Source organism: Neopelma chrysocephalum, unplaced genomic scaffold, assembly GCF_003984885.1.
Source record: "Neopelma chrysocephalum unplaced genomic scaffold, ASM398488v2 Primary Assembly neopelma1_131, whole genome shotgun sequence".
In the NCBI taxonomy this organism is placed as follows: Eukaryota; Metazoa; Chordata; class Aves; order Passeriformes; family Pipridae; genus Neopelma; species Neopelma chrysocephalum.
The window spans coordinates 1,539,805-1,561,257 of NW_020897793.1; the positions used below are offsets into that span (position 1 = coordinate 1,539,805).

At 40.8% G+C, this 21,453-nt stretch overlaps 1 protein-coding gene across 1 annotated transcript in view; it reads right to left on the bottom strand.

The window, feature by feature from the left end:
• Window positions 1–9,611: 9,611 nt before the first annotated feature.
• Window positions 9,612–21,453, bottom strand: part of GLUD1 (glutamate dehydrogenase 1) — a 29,553-nt gene continuing 17,711 nt past the window's right edge. Inside the window, exons 6-13 of the mRNA XM_027698643.1 lie at window positions 19,182–19,361; window positions 17,294–17,431; window positions 16,374–16,511; window positions 16,168–16,248; window positions 15,364–15,487; window positions 14,044–14,135; window positions 12,019–12,081; window positions 9,612–11,369 (exon numbers count right to left, since the gene is read on the bottom strand). Of these exons, the coding sequence (XP_027554444.1) occupies window positions 11,250–11,369; window positions 12,019–12,081; window positions 14,044–14,135; window positions 15,364–15,487; window positions 16,168–16,248; window positions 16,374–16,511; window positions 17,294–17,431; window positions 19,182–19,361 (936 nt within the window). The 3' untranslated portion in view covers window positions 9,612–11,249. The remainder of the gene's footprint in view (window positions 11,370–12,018; window positions 12,082–14,043; window positions 14,136–15,363; window positions 15,488–16,167; window positions 16,249–16,373; window positions 16,512–17,293; window positions 17,432–19,181; window positions 19,362–21,453) is intronic.

A 21,453-nucleotide genomic window follows, 5' to 3' on the forward strand; every position in this document is an offset into this window, starting at 1 on the left:
CCTTGGCAGGAGCAGCCCCCAGGGCCTGCCCGCATCACCTCACTCTGCCTCAGTTTCCCTGGATCCCACTCTCAAATCTTGCTCCCTTAGCTGCCATTTTGCTTCCCATATCTAGCTTACAATCTCCTTTGTTTTTATGACTAACTGTCCTGCTTTTATGGCTTTTCCCAAATCACCCTTTTGGCAGTTGATCAGGTTCTCATGTCCCTCTGTAGCACCTCTCATGTCCCTATCCCAGACCCACAGGTCACATGGACAAGACATGGGTGGGACATGGGTGGCTGCCATGGGAGGCTGCTTTTTTCTCCGAAGGAGCCACAGACAAAGTGGTGCTGGTGCCTGTGGAGTGTGAGGGAGGGAACAGCTTGCTGTTTTGTGAGGATATCATGGAGAAACTGCTTGGCACAAGTTGGAATGGCATGTCCACGAGGAGAAACTTGCCTTCCTAGAAGTAAGACGAAGAAAACTGAAGATGAATAAGCTGGTGGTGTGTTGGGTGCTATTGCCCACATGCCATTGGTATGTGCTGGAGCTGCTGTGCAGGCTGCACACTCTGCCTGTGTTATGCCATTTCACCACAACCTGAAAAAATGCCAGGTGACCACCCCCAGCAGCAGCAAACAGCAGTGATGGGACAGGTGACTTGGGGACCCCTGCAAACTGGTCCCCTCTTGGCACCACTTCCTTCATGCTCCCAAATAACCATGATTGCTGGATTAACAATGTTGGAGAATATATCCCAGCACTCCCTGGAGTCTCTGTTTATGAATGAAGTTGTCCAGCTCCTTTTTAGGCCTGCCAGCATTGTCTGCTTCCAGAGCCCATGGGAACAGTGGGGTTTGCTGTCCACAGGACAAAGGTGACCTTCCTTTCATGTTTGAAGTTCATCTCCTACCCGTTGCACACATTGACCCTTCACTCAAAACCCCACAAGGCAGAGACCTTCCCAAAACCTGCTGCACCTGAGCTGGGGCAGAGGGGCCCTTCCCCAAAACTTTCTGCGCCTGGGCTGGGGCTGCCCAGCTGAGCCGGGTGGGGGCTGGGGAGGCTTTAAAGGGGCTGCGGGAGGGACCCAGGAAAGCTCCTGACTGTGGACGTAGTGGGTAGGTATGAGGTGTCGGTGCGGGCCGTGCGCTCTGGGGGAGGGCGGACGGGTGCGTGTTGGTGCTGTGATTTCTGCCTCTGGGCGCTGTGGCTGCGTTGTGATGGGATGTGACCCGGTGGGAGAGGCTGAGATGGCTCCAGGCGGTGGATGCTGGCAGTGCTGGTGCCCAGCCAGCCTGGGGGACGCGCGTCCTGCAGCCCCTGGTCGTGGCAAAGGGTGACGGGTTTTGCCTCTGCTCTCCAGCTCGGCGTGTTTGCCCGTGCTGGCTGGTGGCTGAGTTTAGGGAGCCTTTGTGTCTGTGTCTTGGCAGCTCTGCCCCGTGCTTTCAGCAGGCTGCCCTGGCTCTACTCTGGGCGCTGTCCTGGGCTTTGTCTGTGTGTTCGGGAGGGGAGCGAGGCGCGGGGCCAGGTCTATGCATAGAGATGAGCCCTGCGCTGAGAGCAATCTAGTGTCGGTTTAAATGCATTCCTGATGGAAGTCCTGGTGTCTGCAGACATCTGCACCTCTTCACTGGTCTTCTATAGCTTTATGTAGTGACATAAGGAAGGTCCTTTATGTGTTTGAGAACTGTGGTGTGTTTTATTGCTGTGTTTTCACTCCTGTGATGCAAACATCACCTTCACCTGTCTGCAAGGCAGTATTGCAATGGCACGTACTCTCTCCCATGTTACAATTCAGTATGTACCTGCAGTGCATCGGTGTAATATAATTAGGATTGGCTCTGTAATTTTATTTCTGCACTGATGTTCACTGGGAAGCCAAAGCATCAGTGCTGATGCTGTACCAATCTGCCTTCAAGGAGGTTGCTTGTGAACTAGTGATGATGTGGATTTTTAAAAAAAGGAGTTGTGTTTGCAGTACTGGAGTGTGTGAGAGCAGGAACTGTCATCCACTTTGTAGTGAGGATGGGATGAAGAGGGGTATTTCCAGTGTCTCGTCACAATATTAACACTTGCCTTGACAAATACACAAACCTGTTGCTGACTCTGAGTCTTGCTGTCTTCACACACCTGCCCCTCTCAGTAACTGGAGCAGCAGCAGAGTAGGACTAGGAAATTGCAGTTTCCGTGTACAAGGCCAGCCATGGGCAATTGAGGATGTCACAGGGAACAATGTGTGCGTTCTGCTTCTTGGCTGCTGTGCAAAGAATTTCCATTGGTCAGATGCTGGTCTGAGTTATCTGAAATATTTCAGAGGGTTGTTTTCCTGCATTGTAGGTCTGTTTTGAACTTGGTTAACAATCCTTGACTTGATGACACAACCCTTTACTTTTTTATTGTGAACATTTTCTGATAGAATTTGCTTTCAGATATGGTGAGCAATCCCTTCTTTGCTGTTAGAAGATAAAATAGAGAAGCCCCTCCCTACCCCCAGAAACCCCTCTGCGTCACATTTAATTGACATTAAGTAGGACTTTGTGGTCTGTAATAAACTGTGATGGTGGTAATAAAACAGAGCTTTTGCTGTAATGCTGGAAGGGACATTGCAGAGGAACAGTTGTTCATGAAGTGCCGTGTCTGAGATCAAGATTTCTAAAGCCTGCTGTGGTAGCAGCAGTAGGCAGAAGATCAGTTTGATGAATAAACCCTCATTCTAAGGTAGGTTAGGCTTTTTCCCCTGCCATTTCCAGCAACAATTATTTGATCAACAGAGTGAAACTTCCTGTCCTGTGTGAAAGGGCATAAAAGCAATTTTGCCAGAGGGCAGGTGATCCCAGAAAAAACTAAGCCTAGTCTTTTGGTATGAGATCAGCTCCTGGGTGGCTGGTGTCCTGTGAGATGAACCAAGATGGTGTGGGGACCACGTGTCTCCGACTGACCCCATGCCACATCCCATCTCATTGGCTCTGTCTCAGGGAACAAGGTTGGGCAGCTCAACTTTTTGTCACCCGGATGGGTGATGTGAGCCTGGTGAGGGCAGACTGAGACTGTGGGGCTGCACCCCACTGACCCTTGCTGATGCCCAAGGCCCTGGAGCCCGTGCTAGGTCCTGCAAAATACTTGCTGTGGGGAAGGACACAAACCTATTCTGCTGAGCCAGACCTCGGAAATAAGAGGTTAAAGTATTAATTATGACACACTACAAAATTATGAGCTTTGTGTAAAGCAATAAAGATTTCATCAGATGCTTTAAAAAGCAGGGTTAGCTCCTCCCATTCCTTTTTATAACCATGAATTTTAAGTCCTACTGAGGAGCAAAGGAATGTGGACAAGAATCATCCGAAACTGGATACTTTTCTATGTAAGGTTTTGAAATGCCGAAGTTGATTTAAGCAATTCTCCAGCTGAGTGTTCTGCAATGCAATGTTTTTCTGCCCGGTTCACGATGAGCTGTGCCAGCCTGTGTATCCCCCTGCGGCACTGGCTCGGGAGCCTTTGGTTGGGACAGCTGTGGCATGCATGCTGTTTACCAACTCCTCGATATGGAAAAACAAAGCTTTCATTCCTGGGCTATGGAAAACTTCTGCTGATTAATCCACGCCCTCTCCCCAGGGAGGAAAACATAACAAGCATAAATGTCCCTTCACCCTTTTATGCCTGGTATATTAATCACCCAACAAGGGCTCATGACTTTTCTCTGTTCCAGTTTGTATTTGCCCTCTAACTACTGGGAGGAGTCCGGCTTTGTCTATAAAAAGCTGCACTTTGCCAAACAGTGTAACAGAACCGAACTTAGGGATAAACTTGCTCATCTCATCCGGGGAGAGAGGACTGAGCAGCCATGTTCGGGATTGGGAAGAAGCTTGCCGAGGAAGCCGTGCAACAAGCTGAAAGCGCTGCACAGGCAGCAGGTAAATACAAATTGCTGCTTTCCCTCCTCCTTTGCCTTGGGTGTTAAACTATTTGCCCGCTCCTGCCCCTGCTGCTGGGAGCAAATCTGCCCCTGGGGCATGAACTCTATAGATGTTGCCCTGAAGGGCAGGGTCAGCACAGCCTGTAATCTCCAAACCCCCTAACACTATAGTAAATGAAGGTCCCATATTAACTATTGGTTTTCCAACAACTTCTCCCATGCTGGCTCACACTGCGTGGGTGACTCGATGACGCACTGATGACAGGACTGCAAAAAGCTGAGAGGGGAGGCGAGGCTGCTTGTTTAGGACTTTGCTTCCTGGCAGGAACAGCCATGACAAATACGAGCTGCGTAGTAGCGTAATGTATTATTTTCCTGAACTCTGAGGGCTCTGATCTGCTTGGTGCTGCACAGATAGGCACAGTTAAGTCATCTGCTGTCAGTGTTGCAGTCACACACCCCACCAAAGCACAAGTGCAGTTGCAGGGGTTCGGGGCACCCAAGACAAGTTCACTCCTGCAGAGAGGTTTGCTGAACTGGCCCCAAAGTGAAATGTGCCACTTAAATAAGCCATCGTTAGTGGAGCTTTAACACAGACCTGCACTGCTGAGATTCCTGAAATGTTTGTCTTCAGTACATGAGCAGTGGAAACTGTTTCATATTTCTTTACATGACATTTTGGGTAAACTGTTGAAACCAGTTATTTTGTCCGTGACTTCAAATGCAGTGGAAATTCCACTTGCAGGGTATGTGCTCAATGAAGCAAGTGGGAAGCCCGTGTCTTACTTACCAATACTTAGTTTTAGTTTGCTAAGGAGATGCAAATCCTGCACCCACTGCCCCCTTTTCCAGAAAATGTTTACGCTTAATTCAGATATTTTTATGCTGAAGCATGAAAGAAAAACACGAGGATGTGGGCAATTGGAGAGTAACCATCAGTTTTTCAAATGAAGATATCTTTCTGATTTTGCAGTACAGTAGCCCTAGAAATGCATGTTTTTGTGGGGTTTTTGATATTCCTAACTTCTTTAACACTGGGGAAACATCTACTGTTTCCTATGCTGGAAGATAAGAAGGATGTTTTAGGAACGATATCTGTCGTCTTGAAGGAGCTGAGTAGTAATCTTAATCAGCTGATGGAATTAAGTGTTTAGGAGTCAACAAACCCCAAAAGTGAAGTTTTTAAACAGTAGCTGCAGTCCTTCCCCCTCTGTCCCAACCACTTGAAGCTGAGCCAGTTCTTTGGACATCCTCAGTCAGAAGCCCTTTGCCTGAACCCTGCACACATCTTCCCAGCAAGTCCTGTGCTGCAGATGGCTCTTCCAGCTGGATTTGGATCTTGGAACAACAATGGGAGGCCCCAGGCACTGGCCTGACTCTGGCCACTTCTGTGCAATCTGCACGTACCTTGATGACAGGCAGTAAATACACAGCAGGCGATGCTGAATTTGTCAGTACTGCACCAACTCCTGGAAGTATTCTAGAGGAACCCTCTAAATCCCCATTTAAATGAAAATACAGGGGGGTTAATGCCAGATTTCAGCTGAAACAAGACTGTCCAACTGGTGATTCTGCAACTATTAATTACCTTGTCTCTGAACTACTTCTGCTGTCCCTGCATGTGCCCTGAAGGAACAGTCCCATGAGCTATTGCCAAGTACAGAGTGGCACAACTGGGCTTTGCAAGTATCTAAAATTAGCTCCTATCCCGTAGATCCTCAAAAGAGTCATGAACTCTGCTGTGACCCAAGATTGCTACAGGAAGCATTTTCCTTTAGCTGCACCTTATGAGCCATGAACATCATCCACGTTAGGAAACTGCAGCAAAAGTTGATGTGTGATGATAATTAGCGTGTCTTTTGAGCAGTAGAAAATGTCTTACAAGCTCCAGGTGAAATAGGCCACTGGGTTTTACAAGATACTTAAAACAACCACTGTTGAAGAGCCATTCAATGCAAGCCTAGAGACCTTTGAAGTTTTAGGCACTCCCAGTCCACTTAAATGTTCTTATTCACCTCAGTATTTCTCCCTTCTCCTGTGTCCATGAGGAATCTGGCTTGCTCAGTCAACCCTCACTTCAGTATACGTTGCACAGAGCGTGTCTATGGTGTTTTTTAAGAGGCAGTATTTGAAGACGGGGTAACAAAACAAATACAGGTTCAACTGAAGGCCATTTGCCCCAAACTTCTGACTCACGAGCAAGACATTCCTCATTATAGTTATTGGGGGCTGATCATCCAAACATTTACTGCTATTTTTTAGGCTGCAGGCCTTTAAGGCAATACCTTCTCTTGCTCTTCATGTCATAGTATGTCTCTTCTATTGAACATTTCCATGCCTTTAGTCTGGTCTGTGACAGAATACATTTTTTTTTTCCTAGCTACAAGAGAAAGTGCTAGACTATTCACTACATCTTTGAGGTGCTGCTCTTACAGCAGTTAAGACAATGAGCATCAGGCTTTATGTAGTTAGTGAGAGAATCTTTACCAACCGAACTGTCCCAGCCTGCTCTCAGCAGGTCTTAGCCAGGCTCAGTAAAAGGAAGGTTTCATCACACTCAGTTCTCTACTAGGGTTTGTTTCTTGACACTGTAGCTAACACACATTAACATCTATAATTTTCATCTATACCTAGACACATGGATACTGTGGGGAGATAGGGACAGAATTCTAATAGCACCACTACTAGATCAGAGTGCCCATCCTTATGGAGTAATTTTTCATCCTCTAGCCCCAAAACATTTAGGGGAACCCTTTTAAATTATGATTACTGAATTTGGGGCAAGGGTAAGGACTGTTTAATTGACACTTTTTTCCTCCTATTTCCAGTGGACACGGTGAGCCAGACTGTGCAGCAAGCAGCAGAACAGGCTAAGGATGCTGGTCAGAAAGGTACGGGAATGTTTGTGTTTATTTAATAATATGAAGGCAGTGAAATCCCCAGATAGAGCCCCCAGCCCTGCCTTGCTCTTTGTCCCACACCTGGTGGGAAAGGGAAAGCTATTGCAGTGATGCTACAGTTACCTTTGTTTTTCTCTTTGAAAAGCACTTGATGAAGTCTACAAAGTTGCTGAAACCGGTGAAAAAGCTGTAAAAAATGTAGCAAACCAAGCAACTTCGTGGGGCAAAAGCTTTGGACAATGAAGATAAAAATGTATCGCCACTGAAATTTTTGTAAACAACTTTCTACTACATGTACTCTTAAATAAAGAAAATACTTATACTCTGCCTGGCTTGCATGTATTCCTTTGGTTACACATGTTAAAAAAAACATTTAAAATCACTGGTTTAGAAAGACTGGAGTATTTCACAGAGCAGACAGCTAGAGCTACTAATGCAAACAGACTCTCTTTTTTTTTTTTTTTTTTTTTTTTTTTTTTTTTGGGTGGGGGTTAAGGGATGGCTCAGAGTGGGCACCATGTAAAGTCAAGCACCTGAGAGCTGGTCTCTCCCATTCTGTCTCTGAGCCTAAATCACTTGTGTGTGTACAAGTCTCACCAGCTGAGCACCCAACAGCCCCCTCCAGACAAGGTAAGTATCCATCTGCTTCCATGACTGTGTTCATGCTTCTGGTCTTATCGGTAAAATCACAACTAGCTACTGTGTTGAGGAAGACTCAAGTGTGCTTAAGGTATATGTAACCACTGTACAACAGCACTCTGATACTCAAAACTAATGCTGCCTTGCTGGCAGCAGAGTGCTCAGCTCCACTACATGCTTAGTGCTGTCTGAGCTTGGTCATTGGTACAACTCCAACAACTCTGGAAAAGGCAAGGGAAGGATGAGCAATGCAGGCCACAGAGCGGGGCACTGGAGGCATTCACAACATTCTGTCAAACACTGATGCACAGTAATCATACAGCAGCTGAAAGAATCAAAACTGAGTATGTGTGTTTAAAAGATAACATGAACAAACCCAACTCATCAACAACCCAAAAAGCCCCCAAATAACAGAAACAATCTGTGTGCCCATGAACTTAGAATCTGAAACAACAAACTTGTCAATTACTAACAGAGTAATTCAGAGGTTACTAACTTGGCATCTTGGAAACACAGAAAGAATTTCCATTGCTCTGATTTCTGATGGTGACAGTTGCCATCAATGAAAAGAGGTGTAGCACTGAGTTCTTTTCTGGGATAGAAAAATGATTGTTCTGCTTGCTCTTCTTGCATAATAGAAATATTTTGCATTTAGTAGTTTGCAAGGTGGCATGTAACCCTGAACACTGCAGTTGTCATCCTTCTGCAATTCACTGGCAGCTTCAGAGTACTTGCTGTGCTGCTGTAACACAAACTACCTACCTGTGCTGTATTGTGAATGAGAGCTTACAAACACCTACTGTGGTGAGGATGTGCTTTGTTCTCTGTTCAGAGCAGTTTCAAATCTCTGCTCAAACCTAACTTCAGGTACTGGCTGGCTCCCTGCCAAACAACCTGGCAAGTTTCTTGGTGAATTTCACATGGCATGTTAAGTGGTTCTGCTTGTATTCAATTTTGTCAGCTAGTAGATAAGACTTGCGTGTGTGGGTGTACATATATATAAGGAGGGCCTAACACCTAACTGAAGTTACAGTTTTAGTAAAAAAACCACCAAAATTTATAACATACCTCCCAGACAGTGATTGCTTTTTTTTCAGCTGTGGCTAGGGACTGGCAAAAGGCTAGAGCTGCTTTGCTTTTAAGCCTCTAAACCCAACCCATAGCAACTGTAGCAAATTTTACCACTTTCTTCTTTCTGTTGTTGTTGGTTCTGAAGAGGTCTGTGCTACAAAATGTGATAAGGAACATGTGACTCTTTTTCTTAACTGTCTGATCACGTTAGGATTGAGGTCAACAATGCTCAGAATCAGTGTAGCCCTAATGTATGAGACCACAGCAGGTCATCACAAGAAGTCTGGAATCAATGAGTTTGATTCTTGTGCTTAGCTTCAAGCAAAGGGCAAATCAGCAAATGTGTGGTAATCTTAAGTCAGACTCCAAGCGTTGTCTCCTTGAGAATCTCAACTCTTTATACCAGTCTATGCTAAGATTCATGTCTCTCGTCTCTGACGCCTGTTAACAAGAGGTCAGTAACCACTGTAATCAAGTTGGCTGAGGAGAGATCCAGTCAACCTTAAGGGATCCTCTTTGGGACTGGTAAAATCATGCTAGGTGGGAGGTCTGCTTTTTTTCACCTGGGAAGTGTTAATGTGTGTGTATACAAGACCAGAAGATGCAAATGAATTGGGGAATAGAGGCATTGTGCAGGTTTTGGCTTTTTTTCCCTTCCAAGTTGGTAGGAGGTAGAAGATACCCCAGTTAGCTATCTATGCCAGCTTTCTGTATGCTCCAGCACTGAAAGGGTCCCGTTTTTCAAGTCTGCACAGCCAAACTAGTGGTGCTTTACTATCTGTATAGGAAATGAAGCAGGGCAGGGAGAACAACAGTACACATTTTGCTTTTAACAAATTTGCTGTCAGGTAATGCAACACTGCTTTTAAGATTATTTCTCTTTTTAATAATACAACTGTTTATTTGTGAGGTTTTTAGCCTCCAAGTTTTGGTTACAGTTTGTCAGAGTTGATTGCTAAAATACTTATTTTGTTTTACTATATAATAAATGTTTATGTAAAAACTGCACTGAAAAATATGATCCAGGATATAGATCTTGTATTTAGAGATCCACACCTCGATCACAATAATTCTCTCAAGTTCAAAGGGTTCTCATTTTTTAAATGATGTCAGTATATGTGTGTATATATATGGTGCACTTAGGTGATCTGTAGTACTTTTATAAAACTAGACATTAGTATTTATGATGGAGCAAGCCACTAATTAAATGCACCACACAGGTTTATTGCTCCATGCTAACTACTAGAATAGTTCTTCACACAAATTTGAGAAGACACAGTAAAAAGATCTGAAATGATTTACCAAATATATCCAATTTTAAAAGTCTTGCTGACAGGCAAGTTCAAGAGAAGTATTAGTGAGCCCCTTAAGAAAACTTAGGGGCAGCATTTTAGCAGTGAGCATGTAATAGACAAGTGTGCTGTGAAGTTTTTCAGATTGACTTTAACTACAGAAAGCTACTGCATGAAATAGAAAACAGTAATACACCAGCATAGTAGGTTTGGAAAGGTCAACTTTTTTTAATAACTGCTCTCTCTCCAGGTTATGTCATGCAGTTACAAAGTATTTAGGAAAAAAGCATGAGTTTCTGGGAGGGACTAGTTGTCTTTTTAAAAAAAACATTCATATTCATTACATAAATAACATCTGGCACTTCAAGGGGACTCCATGGGACAAAAGCCTTACACTTCAAAAACTGTGCTTGATCCAATATTTGGTTGAGGTCCATTTTGTTGTACTCCAAGATGTTCAAAATTTTCAAGACCTCCTGATGACCAACAAAAAACAAAAGGCCGTGTGTGTTAAGACAGTGGATTAAGTTTATAGCAGCATCTTAGCTCCTCTGTGGTTTGGCCAATGATTTCTGGGTTCAGTTTCACTTTAGTTGTTCATTGAGGCAGTATCTAATTTTCAGAAAGCCTCTGAAAGGAAAGACTGAAAAAGAATTCCAAAAAACCTAAGTATGGTTGCTTACCAAATTCAGAATATCCCTTTTTAAAAAAAAAGGAAACAACTTATAGTCAGAATAATTATGTAGATACTTGATTAAAAACATAACTAGAGTTGCTTGATAGTTTCAGCTTATAAAAATATTAGTCTGTCAGCGCTACATACTTCATGATGATAGTCAAACTAGCTTGAACAAGCGATAAAAGGCAGTCCTGTAACAGCAGCACAGTTAAAGAAAAAATATTGCCTAAAGAGAATCAGGCCTGAAGCTTTACTACAAACAAAAACTAGACTCCTATCAAAGTTAATCCCTGCTGGAGGCCCGTTCTTCCTTTGACAATGCCACAGCATTGATCATACAAGGCCTTACTGAAAGTGCTGAAGCCAAAATTACATCATTAAACAAAAGTGCATGAAGTAATAATGAGCTAAGTGCTCATATAGTACAGTATCTGATCTGAAGTCTGAGAAGTGGCTCAGGTGGCAAGACCACTCTTTCATATATAAAATGTACCATTTTGTTTTGTAGGCGAAATACCCAGAATGGCCCCCACAAGTGCAGATGAACTGTTATCTTCAGATACATACTTGTATACAATTTCCTAATCCATGGATTTTTATTGTAAAAAAGACTAGTTTGGAACTGAAACTAATTGAGAGTAGAATCCACTATAATGTCAGAAGAAAAGAAAATTTTGTGGTTACATGTAAACTTGTGATAAGCTTTCTCAAGAAGAGGGTACATTAACAGCGAGAGGGGTGGGATACAACGAGGAGCGGTAATGGCCTGTTTATGTAAAGGTCAAACCAGCCTCATTGTACACTTTGAAGACTTTCTCAATTGCATTGACATAGGCAGCTGTTCTCAGGTCCAGACCCAGGTTGTATGTCATGGCAGTACGCATGATTTGCTGAAACAGAAAAGGTTACATGTTATTTCTCTGAGTTTCTCCCTAGGAGCTGAACAATTTTGTTTGCAGGATCCCAGTTAGGAGTAAAAGGAGCTGCTAGATTGGTATCAGAGCTCCGATTCTTTGTGGATCAATTATAAAATGTCTTGATTCCCCTTATAACTGAGAACTGAAAGGAAAGAAAATCTTTCCCATGTTATTATATTAGCCCTTTTCAAGTCTTAGACTGATATGTACCTCACAGACTTGAAACATCTTGTCTCTCGCTGTAGTCTTTGTCCCATTAATTAAAAACACAGCATAGAGGGATTAATCCAAAACTGCTAATGGTAAAGTAAAGCACTCTCATGTATGCATTCCAGATTAGCCAGGTACAGGAAGACAACTGAAAAGTTTTTAATTACTATAGTTTCTACCAGAAAATACTTCTTCATTTCCCGTATTAATCTCTAATGTTTACTATAACCAGTTAATGGTGGCCATAATGGCACAGAGCAGAAGTACTTCATACTTGTGGTAACTCCCACTATCGTGTATTGTCTGTCTATTCCTTTAATTGCAGAGAAATTCTGTACAACCTATTCAAAAACTGTCCCAAAGTCATGTGAGTTTTCTCTCATGTAAGTCTATACAGTAATGCAATATTTACCCGGGCAGAACGCTCCATTGTATAAGCCAACCCAGAGTGGACAATGTCTTTCTCAGATGCACCCTGCAACAACAGGGAATAAAATTAGGGTTTAATCCAAAACATAAAGGGATTAGGGACAATGACAAAACACAAAGGTGCATTAGGGACAATGACAAGTTCAATTCCCTTAATTACTGAAGCTTTCTCACTCCTTTTCTTCTAAAGATTGGTGAAGAATCTAAATCACCTTTACTGTGTTACTTGCAGAGCTAGTTATGGCCAATTCAATTCTAAAACCTCAAATGTAAGCACTGAAGTCTTTTATAGCTTCTAGATGCATGATGCATTTTTTTATTGATGTTGTAACTACTGTTTTCAGCCTTCAGAATGCACAGTAAATATTAAACAAAAAAGCTCCCAAGAGTCAATAACCTATACAAGCTTCTTGAAATTGCTTTGAAGACAGGTTTTAGGAAGGGCATAAATCCCAAATTCATATTCTCCACATTGTATTAGCCCTGAGCAACTCCAAAACAACTTTGTTCCCATTAAAATTTAAATACACAGAGCAGTAAGCAGTTGTAAACTGCCTGAATTAGGATGACTCAGTATCAGCTTCAATGTTGCATTGTCCTGATTGCTGCTATTTACTAATGATTTGACAGGTGTATATATACAAAATATAGACTTTCCCTCAAATACCTATTTAGGCTGGAAGTAGAAAGTACTAGACCAGTTTCTATAGCTTGTGTTTGAGATCCAGCAATTGCTTTAAGCCACAGAACCATCAGGAATGCTATCCATAAAACCTAACATGTATGAAAATCCTAGCATCATCCTAGATCAGGCTAAAATCTATTTCTATCACCTGACAGTAGTCCAAGTCCACATGCATCTCCCCTGATTTCTTCCCAAGGAAGCACGGTTTAATGTTTTTCACAACTCATTGGACTTCCATACCCATCATTTGCTCCATCTCCTCCTGAACTTGTGTTTGAAAACAAGCTGAGTGATGCTTTTAGTTTCCATGTATCTCTTGGCAGAACAGTCTGCTGTGCTAGGAATCATCCCCTTATTCTTTATTCTGTGCCTCACTGTGCTGGTTCTGTTTGAACATTTTGTTTGAACCATTCCATATGGTGAACTATCTACCCTTACCTGCCTATTTTCACACCACTCATTCTATACATGACTGTCTCCACCCCCTGACCAGTTCAGGCCCGTAAGATCAAGGTTAGCTCATTGTTCCATGTATGAGAAGCTTCCATACTTTTGGTTATTCCTATGATCTTGCTCTGAACTTTTCCTACATCTATAATGTTTGAAGATGCAGAGACACAACCTGTACACAGTATTTAGAAGGCAGACACAGTGGATTTATATGGTGGCATCACTAATCAGTCTTATATTTTCACTTCAGAATAACTTCTAATGCTGGATTTGCTTTTTGATTGCTATGGATTTCTAAGCTTATATTTTGTCATCACCTCCAAAACTTCCATTTGAATGCAAATGGATGAACTCACAACCCATCATTTTATATGGAAATCTCCCCACCATGAATTGCTACACATTAGATAACAATGAATTTTACCTGACATTTTTTTGCCTGTTAATTCAGTCTTAGAGGAACATTCTACAACTTTTCACCCAGCTCTTAATCTGGAGTGACAGAAAAAAACATATCAAACTGTCTGTGGTGTGGGATCTTGTTGAAAGTTTTTTGGAAATCCAGGCAAATTATATCAATAAGATCTCCAAAATACAAAATGCATCTGTATTAGAACTGTAGCTTTTTTACAATATTAGAGGCATTTTCCACAGGCTCAAGTAAAAGAAAGAAAAAATAGCTTATTTCCAGTATTCTTAAGCAGGTCAGATCATTTGCTTGCTTTATTTATTTGACCATCAGCCTAACTACATGTTAATGCCTTGCTTGAGGAAAAATGCTCCGTGGTAGCTACAATGGTAAAATTTAGATTGCAGTTATAATATCAGGATACACCTACCGTAACAGTAAAAAATCCAGCAGCAGCTACTTACCGATATCCTATCCTGAAATTCTGCTGTAGGCACAACTGGAATAGTTCCCCCATGTTTCCCGAATTTTCTTTCCAAGCTTTCCTGGACAGACACTAGAAAGGAAAAAAAATAGATGCAAGGTAATAGACAAGGAGAGGAATGTGCTCCCTAACAAAGGTGGCAAGCCCAAGGCTTTCAGCACTCAGTGGCATGAAATGCACGCTACAGGGGTTGTGGGTAAAGGAAGTCATCTTATTTTGTTTTTCTAAAAAAAGGGAAAGATCCTGATTTTTTTTTTCTGGTTTTATATGTGAATTACAGTATTACTATAGTACAGTCACAGGGCAAGGAACTCAATTTACTGATCTTAATAATCTTATAAAACTGATAGAGTAATCTGGATTAGTTTTTCTAACTTGATAGATAGTATTACACAAACTATTTATTGAAGTTAAAGCAATCAATTATCCCATATCACACTTGGAATATACAGTAATTGCTAAGAAAAAAGCCCATGTGGAATTCTGGGGTTTTTCCCTTAGGACATGAGCAGTGCTTTGGTATTTTCATTGATATTTATTTCATCTTCATTCCTGGAATTCCCAAACAACATCACAGAGTATTTGAGATAAAACAATCTGGAAGCTAAGGAAGGGATTTAAATGAGAATTTCTGTAACTCTCAACTACTTCAGAAAAACCTTGAAAAGTATGATTTATGAGAAAAGGTTATATTTAAAATCATGCAGGTGTATGTTTTGTGAAGTCCTGTGTCTCAAGATTTTCACGTTTTCTACAGAATATTGCTTAAAATGGAGCAACATCCGCCAGTACTTCTCCATTAAGCTTCCTCTCTCTGTGCAATTGGTATTCTTTCCCAGAAACTAGGTAGCATAGAATGACCATAAGTGGAGTTGTAGGCCATAAGCAGATTTTTACAGTGCCTGTACCAATTATATCATTGTCCTTTACAGAAATCCTCTATTGTTGTATGTGCAGAACAATGTTACCCACTCAAACTGAATACTTCTCAAACACCAAGTGTACAGCTGAAGGATGTTTATTAAGAAGTAATAAATATTTCACATAAGTGGCTTGACTTCAGCATTTTCACAAAACTGAGGGAAGAAGGAAAAGATAACTGCAAAACTATGCATTTAACTTAAGCCATCAGAGTTGCAAGTCAGTTAACCCACGAAACCTCTATTCTTTAGTATGAAGTAGTTATAGACTTGTGGGGAAACTGTGGTGAATTTTAGTAAGTTCTGTATTTATTTGTCCCACATTTGGTGTTTGCTAGTCCAATCTATTGATTAAACAGTGTGTGGAACTGAGCACTTACTGAGCAAGTGGTAGTTTGAATCCCTTTCATATTTGAAAGTCAAACGGCCATAACTGACGTGGTTCAAGTTTTTCAGCCATTCAAAATAGGATACTGTTACACCACCAGCGTTCAGGTAAAGATCCTGCACAGAAATAGCAAATATTTTGAATTGTGACCATGTGACAAAGGCAGCTCTATGGTATTATGCAAAAGCAAGCAGAACTATTATGTACAAAGCACTAGTTTAAACTGCAGTACAGAAGACAATTCAGTTCTTACTCTTACAGGACAACACTTCTGCAGTCCAGGCATTATTTTTACTGATTTAAAGAAGACTTGACTTAAGAACACGTGAAGTTCAGGTGTGCTTGGCTGACTACCTCTATTTTAGCAAAAGTGTTAAATCAAAAAAATTAGGGCATCCTTAGGCCACCTCAGTTAGTAAAGGCTGAAAATCAGCCACTCTGTCTAGGACACTTGATTAGGACACCCTTTCTTTAAGAAAAAATTGTTGTGATATCTGGCTAGGTCTTATTCTTTCAAATTATCACTACAGACAACATTTACTCTGTACAATCTGCAGTATCACCCAGATACACAATGTCTACAAACAAACTGGCCAGTATATTGCAGTGAGATCTTTAATAAATACTGCCATTCTTAAGCAACATTGACACCCATTTCCTAGACATCTGTTATTAAAAAACCACTCTTAAGAGAACGAATGGCTATTATTAAAAGCCTTCAATAAATAATGTCTTCCTACAGTTCACAAAAATGTTATTTTTGTAATGAAAATCAAAGGTCATAATAGAACCTTACAGGGATAACCATAATATTCCGCTCCAAGAAGATTTTGTCAGCTTCAGGAGTCGTAGGCCCATTGGCACCTTCAGCAATAATCTGAAAGAAATCACAGCAGAGTAGCTCAGAGGTACATATTTGGTTTCGTTCATGCTAATTATGGAATAATAGTATTTAGACAGACCTTCCCTATTTTTCATTTACATTTGAACTCTTTGACTTACTTTTGCTTTAACCTTGTGAGCATTGGCCTTAGTCAACTGTTTCTCGCTGGCAGCAGGGATGAGAATGTCACAGTCTGTTTCCAGAATACTGCCCTCGAGTGGCTTTGCTTTAGGGAAGCCCATGATTGTCCCGTGTTGCTGTGCAAAGAAAACAAACCAGGGTGTTTTGAGTGTGTGAGTTGCTTGTATGAATTCCTTCCCTTCCTCTGGCTTCCATAATAGAAAAAAAAAAGGCAACAGTACTATAAAGACAGCACATAACATAATTGCTATCTTTACTTAGATTAGATACAAAAAGCAAGATACAAAGCTCAAATAACAGTCAAAGTTCCCAAGACGGGGATTGAGGCATAACTGCTCTCTGGCCAAAGACACTGATAATCATTTGGGCTCTGGAGTATTAAAATAAAGGTCCCTCTCAGCCCTTAAAATAGTTTTCAAACAACTGAAATGACTCACTAGAGTGCTACACATAGGTTAAGTTGCGTCACATAAGATTCAGAAGTACCATTTTAAAGTACTACACTGCAAGACAGGCTTTCATTCTTTCAGAAACATTCAATAGTTAAGAAGCAGCAAAAGCATAGGTCTTTAAATGACCACATGCTTGTGATTCTCAGTCAGGAATCCTTCAGGAATCTCCCTGCCCTGGTTCCTTAAGACATCTTTCCTAGTTTAGGCATAAGAAAAGCAAAATAATACTGAAGCAATTAGCCTGCACACATGCAGTCATTCTTCTGAGAGTCAGGTCAAAGCGTAAATAAGGAGAAAGGTCAGAAGAGTCAACATTTCTAAGCCATTTTGTAAGGACTAATTGCAGCATGATTTAAATATCAAATTAACACCAGTCTACAGTGTCATCCTATGTACTTGCTAAGCTGACAAAAATAAAACACTTTCTGCTTAGTTAAGTTTCATACCAATTTGAAGTCTTCTAGTTCCTTTGGGTCAATCCCATCAGGATTCCAGATAGAACCGTTAAACTCTCCGACAGCGACGCATTTTGCTCCATAACGATGCAAGTATCTCATAGAATGCAAGCCCACATTACCAAATCCCTGAAGGTAGAAAGGGGAAAGTAGTTAACCCTTCAGCTAAAATGATGATGATTATTGTTAAGGTTTATACAGTTTTGAATAGTTTTAAATAGTCCTTAATCTACCAGCACATCTTGGCATTAGATGATAGGTATAGGAATGATGGAAGAAATTTACATACATTCCATTCTTGTCTGAATACCACCGCAGAAATTATGCATTGTAGCCAGCAATATACAGTTGTGCTAAGTTTTTTTATACTGGAAATATAGAAAGAACTAATGCTACTATGTAAGTGTCAAAACTATGATATTTATCAATATAGGAGCACTATGTGTATTTTACAACTGGCACTGTCTTAAAGGGACTAGTAGATTTTTGTATGGCTATTCACAGGTTTGACTAACATTTGTAGGACAAGAAATATTCTCATTTAATTTGGGTAAAGAAGGCTTACAAGTGTAAAACCACCCCACAGTGGAAAGTATTAAACAAAAGAATATAATTAGTTCTTCACACTGAACTTGCAAACTAGTAGGAAGCTATGTAACTTCTAACACATTCTGAAGTGGCCCTGTACAAAACAGACTCTCTAAATTTAAATTTAGATAATCTTGTATTTCATTATCATGCTTTACATCCTTACATATGTAGAAAACATAATTCCAGGCCGTTATGTTCCTTTCCTTCCAGAATGCTGACATTCTGGAAGTAAAGGAACACACACAGCAGACCAAAAAGTCACATGATCAATGCCAAAAGTTTGTAGTACAATTCTGTGCTGAAAAAATAAGCTGAAAACTAAAGTCCAGTCTAACGTAGCTCCAATTATATTTAGGATTTTTGTTTATGCATTAGAAGCAAACTTTGATACAACAGTCTGTCATGCACTAGGTCTCTTCGAAATGCTTTATGCCTGTTTTCCTACAGGAATTTTCAGCTATTCTTATGGCCATGCTTTCAGCCTAAGTTATGCTAAAGTGCCTGTTGGTTAGTCCTCTGCCAGGCAGGAAAATGCCAAAGTGCAGGGAGATGAGTGTGCTGCAGGGTCCATGCAGGGCAGGGATGTTTGTTCCAGCCTACAGGTTAACTAAAGGACAACCTGGAGGTTACAATTACTCTGCTATTTCTAACAACCAAGCAAATCAGCGCCTCATATCCTCCATTTAACATACTGTTTAAAGCTGAACAAGTTATTTCCTTGAAATTTTAGGAAGAATAATACATATTACCGACTATCAAATCCCTTCAAAATTCAGCTACCTAAATCCTCAAGTCTTATGAACAAAAAAAAGTGCATTCAACCTACAAATTTAGGATAAGGTATTGGTTTCCTATTTTTCCAACTGCCCATTCCATAGTGAAACAAGAACATAACCATCAATTTCTTCTCGTTCTGAATTTTTTATTATAAAACATTGCAACAAATTTTGTATACGCAGAAACAGTGTCACAGCTCACAGGAAAGTGGGCAATGCCTTAAAGAACTCCTGTAATAGTATTTAATTTTGGTGTTTGCAGCCTACGTTCGTGAAGACTAGAGATTTGGCTTTGAGCCTGTAGGGTGCAATTGAAAGTTCAGTTTTTAAAGAACAGTCCAAAATAAAGGGCACCTATGTTGCCTGAAAAGTGTTTCTGAAGTTTGAGAGTAAAGGCAAACTTTGAAGTTTTAAAACCCTAACAGGTTTTAAGGCCTACAGCTCTTTTTAAAAGCAGCTCTACTGAAAGTCTGTTTACTACTTTTTCCCTACGGTCAAAGGAAAAAATTTACCTGAACAGCAAATGTTTTATCTCCAAATCCAGGAGTCATTCCTAATTGACTCATATATGATGCTTCATTGATGAAATTTTCAATTCCATGGAAGACACCACGACCAGTTGCAGATATACGTCCATGGATCCCACCCTGGCTGATGGGTTTACCAGTTACACATGCGTGGGCATTAATATCCTGTAAAACAGTGAAGGACTTGTGAGATAGGGAATTAATCAATCAAGCAGCAGCCGGAACAAGAAGTTCCAGCTAGAGATAAGGGAAAACTGAAATCGTAAGAGTCAGAACGTGATACAGCTTATATACATTTATTTGTAAAGATGATTTCCTTCCTCACTGTGTGTGAACACCTTGGAACTACTCCAGTAAATGTCAGGGAAGTTGTGTAATGCAATATGGGATATGGCCTGTAATTTTTTATTGTCTTTATGTGTGTTTGTTAACTTCACTCTGTGTTTAGTTAATCACGGTGACATCCATGTTGTACTGTTAGCAACGAGCATGCTTTTGACAAATCAAAAGCTGTGAGTCATGTTTCTCAAAATCAGCTCCTATTACAGTCACAATTTTCATCATTATTCTTGAAGTTTTAATCTTTTTAAGGGCTCAGACATATCCCTGGACTGGTTTTTAATAACCTTTAAACAGTGTTTAGTGTTCCTTTATATCAAATTCAGTTATTTTGAAAGGACAGAGAAAAATCTGCAGTATGAAGGTCATATGGCAAAAGTTAGATCAGTAGATTACTTTTATTCAGAAAAGCAGTATATACAATCAAGCCTCTATTCTTAATTTGAGGGCAATAAAATTAAGTTTTCCATATGCCAGATAGTTAGCCAAGATAAAATTGCTATTTAAAACCAGAATTAATTTTTCCAACTGAAATTAATAATTTGAAAAAAATTCTTCCAAACTAGACAGTGGACCTCCCTCTTCTGTCAGCACTGGTTCTCATGCTCCCACACCCTGGGAGCACAGTCACACGGTGGCTTGGCTTCCAACACAAGTGAAAGAGTAGGGATGAAAGAGAATCCACTGAAATGAGTCTGCCAGCAGCCGGATGGGTTTCCATTCCACCAGCCACATATTCCCTGGGAGGCTCCCTCCTCTCTATCACTTGTGCCAAAAGCATTTGCATGCCTGTGGCGTGAGTGCAAGATGCTTGGTGAGAGGAAGGAAAGGAGCAGACAAAAGTAAGTGGAGACAGAATGGCTGGCGATGACTAGAGCCATAATAAAAACTAAAACTTTTTGTTTGAAAACGATAGTGAGCTAACATATAAAGACAAAGGTAACTCTTCTTTAAGAATAAAAGTGATCCTGAGCTTGCCACAAAATTCCCAATTCAGTTTCCCAAAATATAGTTGTGCTGCTGTCCATAAGCTATCTGCTCCCTCTGGTGGCATATCAACTGTAACCAAGACAGGCAGGGGTGTTTTGCTAGGAACAACTTGGCCTGGCATTTTGATGGACTTTTAGGGTTTTATTCTGTTTCAGATCAAAACTATGTCTTAGGTTTCATGCATTCACAAAGGAGGATGTTTGTTTTATAAATACTTGAAAAAATACAGCCTCCCACCATATATAAGAATGTATTTATTTAATGTATTTATTAAAGTCCCTTTGTGTGTCCCAAAAGTCAGTTGATTGTGTCAGGAAGTAGAGAAGAGCGGAAAGGATTAATTTAATCAAAAACTTTAGCCATATATAATTCAGTGATCCAGCAACTTCAGATGGATTTTCTGGAACAGTTAACATGGTAGTTATTAACGACTTGCATGGTTTAGCAAGAAAATAGAGCACGAGATGAGCACAGGTCCAGATCTTCTTGAAGTCACATATACAAACCACAGCTGATGTCAAAGTCCTAAAAACTTTGATTTTAGGTCAATAAGCAAACACATTTAACGTGTCTTGGGCCAAAAAGAAAGGGCATGGCTTTTAACGAAAACCTTGGAAAATGGTTTATGGCTAGCATTAAAGACTTCTATATCAGCACTAGTAGTTTATGAACTTAGTTGGCAATGTTCAGACACTAACTTTTGTTCCTTTCTTAACCCCTTTCTCCTTGTCTCTCCAGCTTGCTGGCTCTCTATGCTGGGTTTCAAGCAGACTTTCCCTATCTGTTTGTATCTGTTGACTTATCCTTTCCACTCCAAACTCTCTGAACACAGCTGTGTGCAACCACACTGACTCAGCAGGTCTGTAGATATCTCAGACAGATTCCTCTCTCCGAAGTTATCTTTCCACTCTCTTGTAGTCTCATGTAG